The sequence below is a fragment of the Heterodontus francisci genome, chromosome 32 (assembly GCF_036365525.1).
Source record: "Heterodontus francisci isolate sHetFra1 chromosome 32, sHetFra1.hap1, whole genome shotgun sequence".
Lineage (NCBI taxonomy): Eukaryota > Metazoa > Chordata > Chondrichthyes > Heterodontiformes > Heterodontidae > Heterodontus > Heterodontus francisci.
The window spans coordinates 31,973,750-31,994,264 of NC_090402.1; the positions used below are offsets into that span (position 1 = coordinate 31,973,750).

The 20,515-nt window shown below is 41.9% G+C and overlaps 1 protein-coding gene across 5 annotated transcripts in view; it reads left to right on the forward strand.

Annotated features, from left to right (window-relative positions):
- The window catches only part of akna (AT-hook transcription factor), a 207,652-nt gene extending 191,305 nt beyond the window's left edge, over positions 1 to 16,347 (forward strand). For all 5 annotated transcript variants that reach the window (XM_068012641.1, XM_068012643.1, XM_068012642.1 and 2 more), the window contains 3 exons: positions 7,936 to 8,074; positions 9,039 to 9,210; positions 11,161 to 16,347. In XM_068012641.1, the coding sequence (XP_067868742.1) occupies positions 7,936 to 8,074; positions 9,039 to 9,210; positions 11,161 to 11,280 (431 nt within the window). In that variant the 3' untranslated portion in view covers positions 11,281 to 16,347. The remainder of the gene's footprint in view (positions 1 to 7,935; positions 8,075 to 9,038; positions 9,211 to 11,160) is intronic.
- The last annotated feature ends 4,168 nt before the right edge of the window (positions 16,348 to 20,515 follow it).

A 20,515-nucleotide genomic window follows, 5' to 3' on the forward strand; every position in this document is an offset into this window, starting at 1 on the left:
GATCCAACAGGTAACAAGGGTCATTTGAACAGTCTGTGCATTAGCATGTCCCAAGCTTCCCCTGCATGTATCTCATTGCACCTTGCCTGTGGTCCATGAGGTTCTTCATCTTGCATTGCTTGGTCAACAGCATCCTCCACATTCTCATTGTTGGAGGAGGCATGTGGACCCACGATATCATCAGAGATCAACGCCTCCCCTCCACCACCAAAGAGCCATGTTGTGCCAAGCACAGCAGACCACCACGATACACGAGACCCTCGCTAGGGCATATTGAAGGGCTCCACCAGATCCATCAGGCACCTGAATCACATCTTCAGGAGGCTAATGGCCTGCTCAATGGTCACTTGTGTTGCCCCGAGGCAGGTGTTGCACCTTTCCTGTTCATCCGTGCTTAGGTTCCTCACAGCTTTCGTAGCTATGTCCTCAGTGGGTAGCCCATGTCTCCGAGCATCCATCCCTGTAGATGCACAGAGAGCCGGAAAAGCTGTGGCACATGGGACTGCCGAAGTATGTGTGCATTATGGCTGCTTCCCAGGAACTGTGCACATACCTGAAAGTTCCGTCTGTGGTGGTCACAGACCAGTTGGACATTAGAGTCATAGAGTTGTACAGCACAGAAACAGACCCTTTGCCCACCGTGTCCGTGCCGGCCATCAAGCCTATCTATTCTATTCCTGTTTTCCAGCACTTGGCCTGTAGATTTGTATGCTATGGCATTTCAAGTGCTCATCCAAATACTTCTTAAATGTCATGAGGGTTCCTGCCTCTACCACCCCTTCAGGCAGTGTGTTCCAGATTTCAACTGCCTCTGGGGGAAAACTTTTTTCCTCAAAGCCCCTCTAAACCTCCTGCCCCTTACCTTAAATCTATGCCCCCTGGTTATTGACACCTCCGCTAAGGGAAAAAGTTTCTTCCTCTCTACCCTATCTATGCCCCTCATAATTTTGTATGCCTCAATCAGGAACCCCCCCCCCACCCCACCTCAGCTTTCTCTGCTCTATGGAAAACAACCCCAGCCTATCCAGTCTATTTTCATAGCTGAAATGCTCCAGCCAAGCAAAATCCTGGTGAATCTCCTCTGCACCCTCTCCAGTGCAATCACATCCTTTCTATAGTGTGGCGACCAGAACTGTACACAGTACTCCAGCTGTGGCCTTCATTACATTTCATACAGCTCCATCATAACCTCCCTGCTCTTATATTCTATGCCTCGGCTAATAAATACAAGTATCCCATATGCCTTCCTGACCACCTTATCTGCCTGTGCTGCTGCCTTCAGTGATCTATGGGCAAGTACACCAAGGTCCATCTGACCTTCTGTCCTTCCTAGGGTCTTACCATCCATTGTATGTTCCCTTGCCTTATTAGTCCTCCCAAAATGCATCACCTCACACTTCTCAGGATTAAATTCCATTTGCCACATCTCTGCCCATCTTACCAGCCCATCTATATCGTCCTGTAATCTAAGGCTTTCCTCCTCACTATTTATGACACCACTAATTTTAGTGCCATCTGCGAACTTAGTTATCATACCTCCTATATTCACGTCTAAATCAATAATGTACACTACAAACAGCAAGGGTCCCAGCCCGATCCCTGCGGTACACCACTGGTCACAGGCTTCCACTCGCAAAAACAACCGTCAACCATTACCCTCTGCTTCCTGCCACTAAGCCAATTTTGGATCCAATTTGCCAAATTGCCCTGGATCCCATGGGCTCTTACCTTTTTAACCAATCTCCTATGCAGGACCTTATCAAAAGCCTTACTGAAGTCCATGTAGACTACATCAACTGCTTTACCCTCATCTACACACCTGGTCACCTCCTCGAAAAATTCAATTAAATTGGTTAGACATGTCTCCCCCTGACAAAGCTATGCTGACTATCCTTGACTAATCCCTACCTCTCCAAGTGGAGATTAATCCTGTCCCTCAAATTTTTTTCCAATAGTTTTTTCTAATACTGATGTTAAACTCACTGGCCTGTAATTACCTGGTTTATCCCTACTACCCTTCTTGAATAATGGTACCACATTCACTGTCCTCCAGTCCTCTGGCACTTCTCCTGTAGCCAGGGAGGATTTGAAAATTTGTGTCAGAGCCCCGCAATCTCCTCCCTTACCTCACATAGCAGCCTGGGATACATTTCATCTGGGCCTGGGGATTTATCCACTTTTAATCCCGCTAAAACAGCTAATACCTCTTCCATTTCCATACTAATTTGTTCAAGTATATCACAATCCCCCTCCCTGATCTCTACACCTACATCTTCCTTCTCCAAAATGAACACAGATGAAAAGTAATCATTTAAAACCTCACCTACATCCTGCGGCTCCCCACACAGATTGTCACTCTTTCCATGGTTATCCTCTTGCCCTTAATATACTTAAAAAATGCCTTGAGATTTTCCTTTATCTTGCCCACCAGTGTTTTTTCATGTCCCCTCTCCGCTCTCCTAATTTATTTTTTAAGTAACCCCCCCTACACTTTCTATACTCCTCTAGGGCCTCTGCTGTTTTCAGCCCTCTGAATCTGCAATAAGCCTCCTTTTTTTCCCCTTATGCAATCCTCTATATCCCTTGAAATCCACGGTTCCCTGGACTTGTTGGTCCTACCCTTCACCTTTACAGGAACATGTTGGCCCTGAACTCTCACTATTTCCTTTTTGAATGACTCCCACTGGACATTGATGGAATAAAAGCCCTTCCTGTTGATGAAAGCTGGTCTGTGAGAGGCTTAATAGCCACATGCATGCAGACGATCAAACACTGCACCTGGGGGAATCCAGCAGTTGTCCCAATCCTGATAGCCCTCTCAGCTTGACTGTCCGGATCAGTGCTAAAGTGTACATACTCCTAGGCACTCTTGAACAGGACTGCCTTGATGCTTTGTTGAGCTGTCGACTGCAAGATCCCATACATATCTCCAGTGAATATCTGGAAAGATCCAGAGGTGTAGAAGTTCTGCACCCCATGACCTTCAGCGCCATTGGCATTGGGTGGCCTCCACCTCCCATGAGACTCAGCTTGCCCTCCATCATGGCAGACAGATCAGTGACAGCTTCCCTGGAGAGGGGCAGTCTTTGGCGACACTGCCACTCGGACATTTGAAGGTAGCTGAGCCTATGATGGTACGCCCTCTCTGGAGGGTAGCCACTTATGTGCACGGGAGGTTGGTGGTGTGCCTCTCTGTGCCATTCTTCTGCGTGCCCACTCTGAGGCAGGCCCATCTGTTGGCCCTGAGGTTGTTGCTCCCGGCTGCCTGTGCCTGCATCTCACTTCCCCTCTTCCTTCTCCTTCTCACTGGAGGTGCCAAAGCCTGAGTGAATGAAGTCCATGGCTGGTGTCCTCTCTCAGTTCCTAGGACCTCTTATCCAACCAACCTCACCTCCGCCCCCTCCCCACCTCCAGCCCCGTTTATTTAGCTCACGTGCCAGTGCCCAGATGGGACTCTGACCACATGCTTTCTCACTGCTGGCAATTTCCAACCCCCCCATCCCACCCCACCTCAGCCCAACTGCCTTCGTCTGCTAATTTCTGCTCTGTTCCACCCTCCCTAGCACACCACACTGGCTCTCACAATGGCTGCCAGATGAAGCCAGCACTCAGCTCCTGCTTGCTTGCTGTCTCCTTATACCAAGTGAGGCTCTGAAGCCTTGTGGAAAATCCAAAAACCCCATGAAGTTGCTGAAAATTGGCTAATTAATAGGCTTAATTACATTCCCACCACATTCAGGCGCGATGTCCTCTGCAATGTTGGCCGTCATTGGGAATATCTGTTTGCAATGTGAAGATGCCGAGCTTCCATCCTGAAGTCTCCCGTCCCGATATTCTGCCCCCTCCTTTCTTCAAGCCCATCCCCAAAGGGACTGGAAAACTCCGCCTGATGATTTTAGCTCCCTTTAATACATTTAAACCTAATAAAAACTTCTGTTCTATAAGACCTTTGTTTTGCTTCATCTAGAGTACAATGTGCAGTTCTGACCCCTCACATGATGAGTGATACATAGGCTTTGGGCAGGATTTAAAAGAGAGCCACTAGATTGTTATCTAAAAAGCCTAAGTTACCACACTAGGCTTGGAGAGCTGAGTCTTTGTATTCTAGAAAAGTATGGTTACTGTAATATTCTGGTAACTATTGACGTAGCACAGAAAATATATTTGAGCTTGAGGGTTAAAGTAACAGTAGTTTATTTGCACACATCTTGCATCGAAGGCTTTCACTACAACTCTTCCACAAGGTTCTGTACAGATTACATTACATCACTTCCTTCTTCTCTGGTACCATATCGGAGTACCATCCTGTAGGTTTTGTTACAGGTGAAATGACTCCTTGTTTTTGCCATTAATTCAATCTCCTTTTTAACTTTCTCTGGGAATGGATGTGGAACTTTTCTAGATGTGAACAAACACACTGGCTCTTCTTCCTCTCTCGGGGTGATGTGGTGTGCTGTTTTTAACTTCCCCAATCCTCTGAATAATTCTGGAAATTCAGCTGTCAAATCTCTAGGCTGCTGTTCTTTATATTTGAGCTCTTCTACTCTACATATTAGTTGTAGGTCTGTGCAAGCCTTTCTGCTTAGGAGTGAACAACTTTGATTTGTAATCACATATAAAGTCTGAGGAATTTCTTTTCCCCAGTAACTCAGTGATGTTTTTAACTCACCTATTACCAACACCTCGATGTCTCCAGGCCCATATAACTTTTACCTGCTTGTACGGTTCTGTCTGACAAAACTGAACCTGCTGCTCCAGTATCCGGTTTAAAGTTGGTCTTGTTTCATTCCACAAGAATTCTCACTGGATCTCTCCTAAAAGGATATTTCCACACTTTGGACATCCTGTACTTCATTAACATTTTTGCTTTCTCGGGATTTTTCCTTATTTGTCTGCAGCACTAGTTTTTTTACTGTGAAACACAGACTGGAAGTGTCCCTTCTTCCTACACAATACTCTGCTTCTCTGGCTAGGCGGTTCACCCGCTGGTGCCTCTCTCAGCCACACTTATCGTAATTAGTTGCTGCTGCCTCTAGATGCTTTTCCTGTCGTTCTGGACTTTTGCTGCCATCGTTCTCTTTCATTTTTCGAACGAATTCAATTGAGTCTGATACCCTCGCGACTGGACTCTTGCTGACTCCTCAAACCACAGGTCAGTTAATTTCCGCTTATCTGCTCAATTGAATGGCTTTCAATAATGTTAAATCATCCCTCGACTGTAGCTAATCTGAAAGGGCGTTGTCTAATACCCTGAATACGTTCCTGTCCCTAATCAGCTCTGCCCATAAGCTGCAATATTCACAATCCTCACAATTTTATATAAATCCTTAATAAACGAATCAATACTCTCCCCTTTCTTTTGGGTACGCTTTTTAAATTTGGCATGCTCCATGATAACTTTTTTTCTTACTTTAAAATAAGTCTCGAGTGCCTTGGTAATTTCATTGTATATAGTCCTCTTTTCGTCTATGCTTTTGGTGATGAGAGTATCGTCTGCACACTCCCTCTTAGTATACTGTAATGTAATGACCTGCTCTTTGTCTGGCTTCTGCGCTAGACCCGATGCAGAAGGGTACCTTTCAAACCTCCTGATCATTTCGGCCATGCCTCGGCTTGTTTCGGTCCAGCTACACTCTTGAAGTTTTCTGGTAGAGGCAAAGACCTTTTTCATTTTTTGCTTTCTCCTTCGGTTTTTCTGTTGTTATAATTGCTTTTCTGCTGCCACCATGTAATATTCTGGTAACTGTTGACTTAGTGCAGAATATATATATGAGTCTGGGGGTTAAAGTAACAGGTGTTTATTTACACCTATCTTCCACTTCAACTCCTCCACAAGATTCTGTACAGATTACATTACATCACTTCCTATTTACGTATTCTGCCCAGTAACAACCCTATATTACATTATACATCAGTTTTGAGGAGATATGATTGAGTTCTTTAAAATAAGGCAAGGTTTAGATTTGGCCCATGTGGATACGCTATTTGAGTTAGATTACAGAAGACCAGATGACATGCATATAAGTTATGTAAAAATAGAACAAAGTTAGATGTTGAGAAATATTTCTGCTCACAGAGGGTCTTAAAACTGTGGAACAAATTGCTGGCTTGTGCAGTGAGTGCAGATTCACTGCAAATGTTCAAAAGGAAGCTGGATGAATTCCTAACTGTGACTAATACCACTGCATACAAAAAGCAGCTGAGGTATTGGGTCAAGTGTGTCCTGGTCACTGTGGTCTCCTGGAACTTGTTTGATCATCTTTGGTGGTCGGAGAGGAATTTCCCGCTTCTTTTTCTTTTCCAATTGGCTTTGTGTTTTCCCTGGATGTTTGCCTCTCCCAAGAGATTACATAGCTGCTGGGTGGGTGGAGCATAATGGGGATGGGTTGCATCCTGATTCTATGAGACAGGTTCAATGGACCAGCTGGTCTTTTTGTATATTTGCAAAAATGTCAGACACACATAAAACTGCTCAGTGTGATAGGCTTGCTATAAATGGGGACTCCTTCAGTGTGTCCATTGCAATGTGTTGGAGCAAGACAGACAAGTATCTATAATTAAATGGGTATACCAATTTAGCATTTCCCAAATTGAATTCAAATAACTTATTCTGAAAACATATATTTAGAAAACAGGACCATTCAAAGGACAGCTCTGAAGAATTGCATTTGTGGTTTGGATAATCAGCAGTATCTCAATTTCCTGTAACAGGCGAATACAAAGCGATGAAACCACATTGGATAGTAAAACCACATCACTTAATCTCTTCATTGCTGTCTCTATATTCTTGATAAAGCTTAAATGAAGTCTTGCATTGTGATCGGCAGCCAGCTGTCACAGCCCAAGACAAGAATTGGAGCACACAGTGGGGTAGATCTTGAATTTTCTATGATAGGGTAAAATGGGTGTTAGCGAGTCGGCAGCCTGCTTTACATTATCACACAAAGTCAAAAGCCATCCGAGAGAATCTATTGCTTTATTGCTTTTTCAAATCATTATTTTAGATGATGCTCATAATGTAAAACTTTCTGGTCTGGAAGGCAACAGCACCGTTATAGCATCATTCTAAATATTAAATTCCATTACAGTAAATGCATGGCACCAACTACAGTACTGCAATGTAAGTTTCATGCTGGTCACCTCTCTTTGAGTTTGAGCCAGTGAAAGTTATGCATTTGCTTTGGCACCAAAGAAACCTCACTTAGTCTGTAATGATTCCTTGAGTCACAAGAAGCTGCAATAGTTCACTTGCTTCGTTGGGTCTCAAGTCACTTCAACTTTGCTTCCAGCCAGCATCATTTAACGGAATGGACTTTAATCCTCTGGAACTGAATATTTTGCATGGACGACAGTGGAGAGGCAGATTTATAGAAATCTAGCTTCCACTGTATGGTGAGGAAACCTTGACGGGTTGATTCCAGGGACCAGTATTGCCATGCCTCCTCTTTTGAGCTCTAGTTTTTTATACAGTTGGCACGGGAAGAGCATATTGATGCAAGTTTTAAAGTCCAAATGGACCAGATCAACTTCAAACTCTCCTGGTCCTCCGAGGGCCTGCAGTGCCACGTTCAGGAGGTGGGGTCTAGGCAAAACAATTGCCCCACCCCCCCAAGACATCTAGGGTTGGCATCACAACCACCCGTCCTGTACCATTGTCAATGGAGGCAACTGGTATCACCGCTGAGATTGAAAGTGGGGGGTGTCAGCAGAACACCCACATGGGGAGAAAACGCCAAGAGACAAACAGTAAATTGGGGATTAAACCATCAACCAGTTCATGATTAAACTTTTAAATGGTGATTACATCTGGGATGTCCCATAATGCTTGAAGGGTTATTCATAATTTTTAAACAGCGTTTGGTTAAACGGCCTTTAACATGGGGTGTCCATTAGTGATGAAATGTTATCTCCATTCTCTCCCTTTTATCTTGGCAGCTGCTAAAGAGGCGCTATCCAAAAACTCAGGACGCAGCCGTAAAGCCAAGAAGCAGCGATGTGTGCGTATCGCTGAACCTCCCACTGTGATCAACCACATTCCACCATCCCACTATGTGCCTTATTCTCCACAACTGTAGTGAGTATATAGTGCAAAAAAGCCTTCACTTTGAATTGAAATTTCAAAATGTCACGTTGCAGTATTAAAATGGACGGTCCAAAAAAAAACTTAGGATTGTGATAATATTTTGATTACTTTTACTTTTTCTGTTAAATAAGCAAACAAATTAAACGTCTATTTTATTTATCTGTAAGAATTTCCATGGCAATGTGTTCATGTTAATTTAACTAGGGCTGTGTTTTCCTCCACTGCACCCTGCCACCACCAGCGCTGCAATGGACTTTCTTCCTCTCACCCCAGCAGTGAAGTCAGGCTGCTACTTGACTTCTCTGCCTCATGAAAATGACAATGCGGTGGTGAGGCCTAGAAGTCTGCTTGCTTTCACTGCCTCCCACCATCTTCAGAGTTTACCAGGAGAGGGGTAGCAGTGTACCCTAAGGCAGCAGCAGAGGGTTTGCTGCAGGCCTTTTTGAGGGAGAGATGCAGTAGTTGACCACCTCTTCCTCTCCTTGGGCACCAACAGCAGACCTTTTTTTTAGGCCTCACCTGAACCTGTGGCCTTAAGTGAAATTTTCCCATTGCTATTTGGGGCTCCTCCTGCCCCCTTTATTTTGGGCTGCTCCTCTTCTAGTGCTACAACTGATATCCTGTGGCAGGACCACCGCGTTTTGAAGCCTTGCATTGGTGGGCTTCCTCTTGGTGTAAATCCTGCTTGTAGGCCTGTCCTGCATTATTAATCACCTTCAATCCAGGAAAATGGGTCAGGGTAGCAGTGGGATCTTGTGCTGATTTGCCCCCTGCCCCCACCCCCATCCCCACCCCCACCCCACCAGCAGAACTTGCCCCAGGGAAAATTCCAAGCCAACTCGCAAACACTGAATGGAAAAGGCATTAAAACTTATTTGTGGTGATGCTAATTATTTTAATACATTTGAACACATTTACTGGGTTTTTTGATGTGTTATGTTAATTATTTTGTTAGTTATTCTGCACCAGCCTACACATACGCATTGCCAATACAGTCACGCTTCTATTCATCTGGATATAAAGTGGCAGAGTCAACCCCAAATGCTGCACGTAAAAGGTCAAAAAGCCATCATCAGCGACCATTGGTAACAGATGATATTCCTTACTTGAATGGTGAAGCATTTGTGGTAAGAAGATTTGCATTCTATGGTTGTACAACTTTTATCATAATATATCATTAACGTTAGAAAACTGAGGTGTTTAAGTGTATAACCTTCTAGTGGCTTCTCAGACCTGTAATTTTTCACATATATATAAAGCTAAAATCAAGCTGTAAAAAGCAGAAGGTGACATGTACAGCAAGAAGCTAAACGCAATGATCAAGACTCTTTCATACAAAAATGTATCTGGGGGTAGGGTTGCCAATTCTGGTTGGAGGTATTCCTGGAGGTTTGATCACATGACATCTAGTCACATGCCTTCTACAGTTATTATTGCATTTACCTTATCACGATCGGGTTCCTTGTCATTGTACATCTTCTCGTGGTTTCGCGCCTGTGGATCTCATGTGACAAGTTTCAAGAACCAGAATGCCATTCATGAGCAGGCAAAGTGGGGAAATGGGGAGCAGGGAAGAGGGGAAACAGAGGTTCCCCCATTCCCCAGTTTTCCTCTCCTCCTTCCCCACTCTGCCTGCACCCAAATTGCCCCCAATCTCCACTCCCGAGTCCCAATTCTACAGTCTCCATCTCTTTCCACATCCTGAATTTGGAGTCCGACCCTGATTTCAGAGACCGCCCACCCATTCGATTCCTGACTCTCCAGCTCCCTCCCAACTGCAATCCACGTGGTCACAGCTCTGTGTGGACACGGTCAGTTGATGTCACCAAGTTGAAGGCTTCTCTAACAGCAGCCGGTGATGTCACAAGCTGGGTGGTGCACTGAGGTGGGACATTTAAATCACTGATCACCCAAATTGCTGGAGGCAGTGCTTTGGGGAGGAATCCACAAGCCCAGGAAATTCCCAGTCATTCTGGGAGGATTGGGAAACCTGATCTGGGGAGAGAAGCAGGCTTCATTTTATACATAGGCCTAGATTACAAATGATACAAGTATGGCAGCTGAGTGGTACAATGGGTCAGTGATCCAAAATACATTGGTACAGCAAGTTACAGGAGAGAGGTTCACACGTAATTCCTCAGAGTATATTCTAAATCTCAGTCTGGTCAGCAAGAGGAAGAAAGGGTCTGAGAGGGAAAACATTTAAAACTATACACACCGTGAGTGAGGTGAGAGTTACAGAAAAATATTATACCTCACAATTATCCAGAGTAAAGCTCCTGCATTTCTGCTCCAATCTCAAATGAACACACTCCACTGCATCAGTGTGACACTTTTTCATTTCTTGCATTAGCCATGCTGTAGCTTGTTGGATTGAGATTGCTAATTTAGTGTCTATTAATGCCAAACTAGATGAAGTGTTATGCTGTGGGCCTTTGCTGCTAGGAACTGCATTAAGACTGCCCAAACTCATTTCATTTGGCTCCCTTCTAGATAGCTACCAAAGGAAACTTTCATCCCATCCAACTGGATGCAGTTCAAACCCAGTTCCTGCGGGTGAAGGGATGGTGTTTCAAGTAAACAGTCATTCTGATAATGTTGCCTCTAGCACAACACTGTGCTGAGATCCATTAGAAACCTTCAGATATCCTGGAATAAGGACTTAATATTCAATATTTTTCACTAATTTACAATGATTATAGTCAGGATAACAATACAATTAGATGAGTAATTTATTAGGTGATGTTGAAGATGTTTTAGACTTTATTTCAAGCAATGATGTTATAATTAAGGCTATTGGCTCACAGAGCTCTTAGTGGCTGGGAAATGTAGCATACATGTATGCTGATTGCTCATCCTGTGCTCTGAATGGCTCTGCACCTGGAGTCAATGTCTGGGTCTGTGGTTCACCCCAGCAAGTTATTTTGCTACTTAAGCCTTTGAGTGTAGAAACCCTGATTTGGAAGGGAGAATCTGTTGGTACTCACCTGTTTCAATTTTAGAGCAGAAACATGAAAATGGATCTTGTTGAAGGTATGAAGTATCAAAAGTACATTTTTTTTGTTTTTATTTCAAAGCTGTCGGACCTCAATTGTTCCCTTGACCAGGTCATCGATGCAGCAAGAAACATAAAAAGGACTACAAAGAAAATGGTGAGGTCACTCTCATCAGATCTCTATAAGGCCAAAGCTATCTGAGAATACTGTCAATTCTGAACCTCTTGACTTCAGAGTATTGGGTTTTGTTTGAGATATTCATGTATCATTTAAATACTCTTGTAATTTACCTTAAGGGCATCACAGACATTCATTTGTTGATGCAGTACTCTGTGTTTGACAAGCCACTGTGTGAATTATTTTTGTACTGATTTACTTGTGACTCTATGGTACATGTTGAAAGATAACCTCTGAAGGAACAGGCTCATAAACAAATGATTTATGGTTTCTGGGAACTTATGTAAACACATTTCAAAGGGCAAAAAATAGTGAATATAATAACAACCACTGTCACTGTGCAACAATCACATTGTAAACTCGGATTCCGTTCAATGCCAATTTAGCATAGCCTTAAGCGTCATCTATCAAATGATGTTAAATAGTACTCCAAGTTCTGTTCCTTTGATTCACAGATATGGTAAGAGCTATGTTGTTTAGATAATAGGAAGTGGGGGGTACTCACAAATGACATCAAGAAGATGCCACTCATGAGTCCAATGAATAAGTGAGTGATGTGTTTCTTGTCATGAAGAGTTATTTTGCAAATCAATAGTTCAGTTCATTTGCATGCATTGTCCAGTAATTAAGCATGTACTTCACGGTTTTAACAAAATAGCTGGTCATTACTTTTGCCCTCTTCATGACTTGAGGGCACGTGGCAGGATTCACATTACTTCCAAGTCAAAGCCAGTTGTGAACAACCTACTGCATGGGAGGTAGTGCAAAGAGCTCACTAGAGACAGTCCACCATCTTTGTGCCATCACAGACTTGCTAAAATGAATTATTTTTGCCCTAATGAAGATGAGTGAAATCTATAGGTGAGATATGAATTATCTTCCATAAGTGTTCAGATTGTTGCAATAGATGAAACGCATTAACAGAAAGCACATCTGTCTACACTCCCAGTGAGAAAGCTAGTGATCCTAATCTGTTATGTAGTTACCTATAAGCCTCAAGTGGGCCAACAGAGATTTTAAATAGTATTTTATTATCTAATACATGTTTTAAGGTTGTTCAAAAAGTTGCTGTTTTAAATAATTGAATTTGAAGTCTTGTTACCTCAAGTGCCATGTAAATATTCTGGAGAAACTCTATGGTACTAACCATTCCCCCTGTTGGAATGATCTTAGAAACAAACATACACTGACATGATTGTGTAATTTGTATCTTAGCACTGATACTCTTTTCTTTTTAAAAAAAAAAGGTCTTACACACTCTGTTTAGTAGTTGGCTATGTTACATAACTTGACAATGGCCTGGTTAGATATTGAACTCAGGATATCATGCTGCATCCAAAATAACACATTCTTAATTCCATTCCAACCACAGAGCAAAGCAGATCATCTATTTTAGATGATTAGTCTATTTTTGGTTAAGTATTTAATTTTGTAATTAGAATTGATAGGTTTTGAGGTTATTAGGTGAAACGTGGCCCACACAGACCAGTGTACATGTCAAAAAAAGTTGTGATACAAATGGTTTCTTGTCAATGTCTTGGATTTTCTGATTTACTTGATTTAAAATAGTTTGCAGTTTCAGCAAATGTAAGGATTAATAGTCTAGCAGTGGGTGTCAGTCTTCTGCAATCGAGAATCAATATTGTATCAACAGGGTCTGAATGTACTGAATCCACTTTGGTTTGTCTTTATTTACTGCTCTTTAATTGAGTTTGGGTTAACTCCATGTTATAAATCTGTCTCATCCATGAGCCACTCATGGAAATGGAATACAGTTCTGATTTGGATGAGTTCCTTGATAATCTGACTTGAGTCAAAATCAGCATTTGAACCTCAAAAATCAAACCACTTCTGTAGTGACTGGACAAAGCCAGACAGATTTAAGCAAGTTTACAAGCAAGCAAATGATACAAGTTCCATTTTTGGCTCCAGTTTTTACAATATTAGAGATTATTATAGAAAGTAGATTTTTGTTCATTTTTACATTTTAGGTTTCGCTTTGAAGACTAGCAATCTTTTCATTCTGACCCTGTGTCTCTTAATACATATTTCAAGATCTGAATCATTGCTTCTCAGGCAAATGCCCTTCTCATCTCTGCTTGCAAACCTGTAGGTTTGAATCTCAGAAACTGGTTTGTGACCAGACTGTGGTTGGGGCCAAACTTCAACACTGTTAGGGGTGGTTTATAATAAATTTGCTGTTGAGAGCTTTGTTTTAAGTGGGCTCCATCACAACAACCGATTTCAAACCGATAACATTCATGGTATTGCCTGCTGCACACATATAGCTGAAATGTAATGGGAGGAATTTTTAAAAATATATCATTCACCAGATGTAGGCATTGCTGGCAAGGCCAACATTTATTTGCCTATCAACATACCCTCCCATTTTTTCCAGGTTCTGAGTGGCCAATTCTGCGAAGTACATGGGCCCTTTAAATATTTTTTCACAGGCTGCGCACATGCAGTAACTGAGAACTGCGTGAGAACTTTTGGGTTGCTGCCCAGCTTAGAGGAAACATTGTTGCTCATCCCTAATTCCAGTGCCTGGGTCAATGTTGGGTCGTCCATCTGGTTTTATTATTCTTCGACTTTTTTGTAGTGATGTGATACAACTGAGAGGCTTGCTAGGCCATTTCACGGGGCAGTTAAGTGTCAACCACAATGTTGTGGGTCTGGAGTCACATACAGACCAGACTGGGCAGGATGGCAGATTTCCCTAAAGGACGTTACTGAACCAGATGGGTCTCTACAGCAATCCAGTAGTTACATGGTTACTATTACTGATACTAGCTTTTTATTGCAGATTTATTCAATTAACTGAATTTAAATTCCTCAGCTGTTGTAGTGGGATTTGAACTCATGCCTCTAGATTACTGATCTCGTAAAATAACCACTGTGATACTGTTCCCGACTGTAACTCTGTAAGAGTTATACTTCATTAAGAGTAACCTAGCCAAAACAGCCATCAAGATTGTTTCGGTGTATTTGACTTGTGGTATGCAAGTCAAGGTGTCCAAGGGTACTTGGCTTTCCTTCCTCCGTTGCTTTACATGGTTTCCTTTGGAGATTTGCCAATTCCACTTTGCATAAATCCAATGAAATTGTAAGCAACACATTTTTCCAACTTTGTCTTTCAAAGAATTTAATTGATTCAGGCACCTTAGCAGCAAAACAGAGCAAATAAGTGACATATTGTCTGGGAAAAATTTGATGTTCTTTGAGTACCTTTTGTTTTTTTCTTTTGAATACGATAACGTACTAAGCACTTCCAAACAGGAACACCTCTGATTTTTGCACAGGCCAGTTGAGAATATTGTCTTTTATAAAGATTTTTTTTTACAATTGAATACTTGTGTTTGTGCTTTCAAACATCTTGGAGTTTAGGTTTGAAGGTTTAGAGGCACGAATCAAAAATGGTGCTTAATTTACCTTAAAGATGTAACTAATTGCGAACTTCCTGTAATCATTCTGTGTGCTTGTCAGTTTTGTATTTTTTAGGTGTATACAATGTCATTGTCAGCTACATGTTAAACCAATCACTTGATTCATTGATATGTCAGTGCAGCAACTTCCCTCACCCACCAAATTCCAGTCCATTATATTTGTGGAGTCTATTAAAGGAATGTAGTCCTAACATTCTTAGGTTGTTAAGGATCAGTATCAGTTTGCAAACACCTTCTGCATGACTGAAACCACTAAGTCAAATCTGGGAATGTCGTCGACGATGTTGTCATCTTTGTAATCATGCTTTTCAAAGCATTTCAGTGACAGTCTGTTGACTTTTAAATTATTGTAAAACATAACTGATAAAATTACAGCAAATTCTACAGCCATTGGATGGCACCAGAGGAACTGAGGCCTTTCTGGATTGCTGAAAAATGGCTAAATGGCCTTTCATTTCAATTTCACACCGTTTATTCTTAAATGGGCTACACCCAAGAACACCTGATGTTGGGACGTTATGGTCACAAGTGTGAAAGCCTGGCACACACGTTGTGCTGGCTGGAGCATTATTTGTTTTATTTCATGCATTCCAGACAGAGCTGGCGAATTGGATAGTTAATTCGTCATTCGCAGCATTGAATGTTTTTGTAAATGTGATCACAGTTAACAATGGCCTTAATGTGTAGTGAAAGAACCACCAGTTAACACATGCCATCTTTGTTGAGTGTGGGTTTTGGGTAAAGAAGCAGCATCAGCTTTTATCCACACGTAGAGAACTGATGAGCAGGAAGAGACCAGTTGGTCTGTCCAGCCTGCCCCATACATCAGATTGGCTGGAGCATCATGGCTTAAACACCTACAGTCATGCAATCTCCTGAGAGAGGCAAAAAAGGAGAAAACATCCATGGCCAACAAGGGGAAAATACTCTGGGAAAACAATTCTCTAGCCCCTTCAGGGGATTGAAACCAGTCCAGGGGATCACATGAACCAAGTGTTATCTATAAAAGAAGTTTGCCTTCTCTCTGATGTGGTCTCAGCCCCAGTCAAGGACCAGTCCCTCTTGAAGGCAACTAATAACTGTTGCTGCAAATATCAGAAATATTCTCTCCGTCCTTACCAAATATTTGATCATTTCAGTGTATTTTCTGTCGTCTCCTGAATTAAAAGCAATTAGATTCAGCCAATTCTGGTCAGGGCTGCATTTTTATTGTAGACTCTGTGAACCCTTGCTCTTTCAAAAAATCATTTTTACAGAAGCATTCAATTTCTCAAAAGTTGATTTTGCTTCAGGTCATGGATGCAACATTGCTGTTTTTGTAAAGTTGAATTGAAATCCAGCCTCTTCAGTCAAAGCTGCTGCTCTGTCCCTTTAAGAATGAAAACTCTTGTTTTATTACAGAATTAGTTTTTATCTCGTTAAATACTGTGTTAACATATGAACCTACCTGTTTCACAGAATCATCCTGAAATGTGAGTGAGTTAATTACAAGATCAAACAAGTATTTTTTTATAATGAACGTAAGCAATAAAGAATGTTAACAGATCTCGTATAAAGTATTTTTTTAAATATTTATTATAATTTTTGTAATGCGATGTGAATTAGTACACGTTGGCTACCTGTGCTTTTCTACTATTTTTTAATCTTGTAATTAATGATTTTTTTTTTTTGGAATAAATTGATCTTCTGAAACTATGTTGTTTATTGCAATTTTATTGTATTTTTCTTTCTCCTACTCGCTCATGGAATTTCTGCTCATCAACATCAGATACAACAAAGGTGTTCAAGCTTCAGCCCATAAAGAGAAAGACTTGCATTTCTATAGCACCTTTTATGACTTCGGGAAGTTCCAAAGCACTTTGTACTTTTAAATTACTTATACTGGTGTAGTTGCTGTTGTAATGTATGAAACACGGCAGCAAATGTGTGCACAGCAAGGTCCCACAAACAGCCATGTGACAAAAGAACAGATAATCTGTTTTAGTAGTATTGACTGAGGGATAAATATTGACCAGGACACTAGGGATAACTCCCCTGCTCTTCAAAATAGTGCCATTGGATCTCTTACATCCCGTTGAGAGAGCAGGCTTTAGTTTAATGTCTCATTCATAGGATAGCACCTCAGACAACGCAGCACACCCTCAGTACTGCACTGGACTATCAGTTTAGTTTATATGCTCAAGTCTCTAGAGTGGGATTTGAACCTACAACTTTCCTGATCTATCAGCAAGAGTGATTCCAACTGAGCCACATCTGACACCACTAGGAATAACTGCACATATTGTTCAGGCTGTGACAATCATCAAAAAGAAAACTGGGAGAGGTATAAAGCGGTTGCCAATTCGCTAGCTCCTTTTCTTTTGCCTGGTGATAAGTTAAAAGTACCCCATTTCGATCATATTGCTTGTCAATGCTCTTGGCTCAGGATAATGCATTGGGGTGTGGGGAGAGAGTCATAGGAGAAAAGTTGTTATTTTGTGGACCCCACCCCCCCACAGTGGTTCATTGAGCTGCAAAGTTTTTGCTCAAACCACAATGACTATCAAGCTCTAAGATCAATCTGTGTTCGGAGCTGAGTAAATTGATCTCCAGCCATGGCAGAAGACGCCTGAGGCAAGGAACAGCATTCCTCAGCAGTCGGCAAAGGTTGACCCACCTGCTCATTATCCAGCAATCGAAGATGGAAATGCAGAGTTATGGATGTCAAATGCAGACTGTCAAATGGCTCACTTTACTAATGCTTGCTGTACAGGCATAGTCATCAGGAATAGGCATAGTGATACTCCTGCAAAACTATCCAAATGAATTTAAAGGTCCAATATCATACCTACCCTAATGGCCCAGAGCTTATCAACTGAGTCAGCTGATCTCAGCCAGGGCTGTGTTAGATCTAACACAAAGTGGTCTCCATGTCCAAGTATTAAGGAGGGAAAGGTGTGCTTGGATTGCTATTTCTAATTGCTATGCAGCAACACACTGGAAGCGATTACAGATGTATGCCTCTGTGTGTGGGTGTGTGTGTCAGACTCAGAACCGGACCCAGCAGCGCATTGATGCTTTTGGGAGGAGGAGAAGAGAAAATTAGCAGGTGATTCTTTGAAAATAAAAAGATCAAAGCAACCGGTTGCACATCTTCTTCAATCGACAATACTGGAAGTCAGCATGCTTGAAGTAGATAATGTTATGACTGAGGCGGGATCAGTGTACTGTTTATTCTATTCCCACTTCTCCAAAGGTCACAACATATATTTACATTTTCCCACTTACTAATACGGTCAATCATAGACTCTATTCTTATCCCAGAATAAAACACACTAACCAGGTTTCTTTTATAATAAACTGATAATTTTGGTTTTTATTAAACAAGTCTTAACCAGTAATCAAGTAAAACATAAACACACAAATTGAAATATTTAAACTCCTTATTTATCTTAGCCACACACACCTATACATACACCAGTTAACAGGAAAAATAAAAGGATTTTTTTTATAGCGCTGTTACAATGAAAACAAAAAAAAAACTTAGGCTGAATGCTTACTCATTCTTGAAAACAAAAGATATGGAAAGATGTCCTTTTGTTTTGGCTTGGCGTCCCAAATGCATATAGATGGTTGTCACTGGGATCTTCCTAGAACAGTTCTTTCCAGGCAGTGTTGAAGATCAGTTTGGGTAGGCTTTCCGAGAAATGCAGCTACAGAGGCTTCAGATGAGTCTTGCAGCAGAAATGCGGCAACAAGGGTTTCCGTTCCCACACATTCGTTACACAGGATTTCTTCAAATACAGTTGGCAATAGGAAAACTGACACTGTGGATATGCAAGGTTTCTTTCCAAGAGAGAGATATAAGCTGGGTCATTTCTGGCAGGCAAAAACCAACTGTCTTTTGTAACAATTCAAATTAAAAATAAAAACATTCCAGAAGTCAAGGCTCCTGACCTCTATAAATCTTGACCTGTCACTTCTTTGTAAACATCTCCCCAAGTCAAAAACAACCCCTGCTGGATGATTATTTAGACAGGTGTATTCAAGTAAGAGCTTGTTTACAAGCCAAAGCCAGGAACCTTCTGGCGACTTTTTTTAAAAAACACAGCATCTCTTCAAGATTCCAGATGAATCAATGTCCATAATTCAACTATAAGTCCTTCAAAACATATTTTACATAAAGCACTCTCATAACAATAATTGCCAAGTTATGAGAAAAGGAATTAATACTTTGAACATATTTCCTTTTTAAAAATCTAAATCAATACTAACCCTAAAACCACCATTCTTTTCTTTGGAGGGACTTTTTTTTTAAGGAAAAAGGCTGATGTTTTACCATATCACTATTCATTGGCAAAGTGCAATAGAATGTAAAATGAAACACTTCAGGAAGAATTTGACACTTGAGGTGTATGGAGCTCTTTCAATAGCCTGAGTACTGCAAAGGGTAGTCACAAGTGCCAGTGCGATTAGGATAAGAGACACAGCCAATGTCACTGTATTATCAATGTCATTAGTATGAGCTTTTTATACTTTATGCTTATTACCAAATTGGCCATCTCCAAAATAGAAAATAGTACTAGCCCAATTGTTACAATGATTTGTGGCAATTTGCAATCCTCTAAATCATTTAGTGTGAGATGAATGCTTTACCCAGAGCTATCACGTTAAACAGCTCCTGACTTCACCTAGCCTTCCATCTCATCATTACCTCCTAGCTCCACTCTTTGTGAGCATTGCTTTCACACTAGTGTTGCCATTCAAATGTAAACACTCTGCCTGCAACTGGGATCATAGATGTGTGGCTGCAATTTGTATGATTTTACAGAGCATGAACTGCTAAAGGAACATTTAATATGTCACATTGAATTGTTTAAAGTCAGGGTGGTCCAGATGTCCCCTTGCATTAACACGTAAAATATTAATGAACTATTAAGTTCCAGCACTCAACATATCCATGTGTATTTTAATCAGATTGACAACAGGTGAAAATGGGATTTTTACAACTCCTACAACACCCATGCTGCTGCTCACTGATAGTCTGTCACCTCGGGCAGGATTTTTCTTCTGGGGTTGGGACCCTGATGCCGGGATCGAATCCAAGCCCTGACCCCGCGCTGGGTCGGGAATAGTCACCTGACATGATTTTCCCAGGAATGGCCAATTAATGGCCAGAGGGCAGGCTCGCCATCCAATTAAGGACGGCAGATGGGCAACTGACACTGGAGGGCCAACGGAGGCCCTTCAGCACTGAGCAAGCAGCAGTCTGACGATGCAGGTAAAGGAGAGAGAGGGTGCCCAAAGGATGGAGGCACTCTTCCAGCATTTTAAAAAATGTTGAAAATGAAAAGCTTCGCAGCTGCCACAACGCCATTGTGGAAGGGAAACCCTTCCACAGGGCAGCCTGTGGCCGCAGTTGTGACCATCTTTCAACGTAGGCACCCTGGTTGGGGAGAGGTTTAAATGTTTCTGGAGTGCAGGCACACCCCCCACCACCCAGTCTGCTGCCTGGGGGCCCCTTCCTTTCACTGGCCATAGTTCGGCCTCCGCAGGGATCCCACCTGCCAACTGGAAATTCCAGTTGGCGCAGGAGAAGGGCCTTAATCAACCCCTTGATAGCTTTTATTGGCTACCTGCTTCTTGCAGGCGTGTAGCCATTTCACACCCGACCTGGATTGTTTGAAAATGCCTCAGAGGCGGAGAGGTGCTAGTAAACTGACACACTGCTCTCCCATTGTGATTTTTCTGCCTGGCTTTCTCCAATCCCATCTCCAATGCCCTTGGAAAATCCGGCCACTCATTGTGCTTTCTGAAGTTTTTACATATATAAA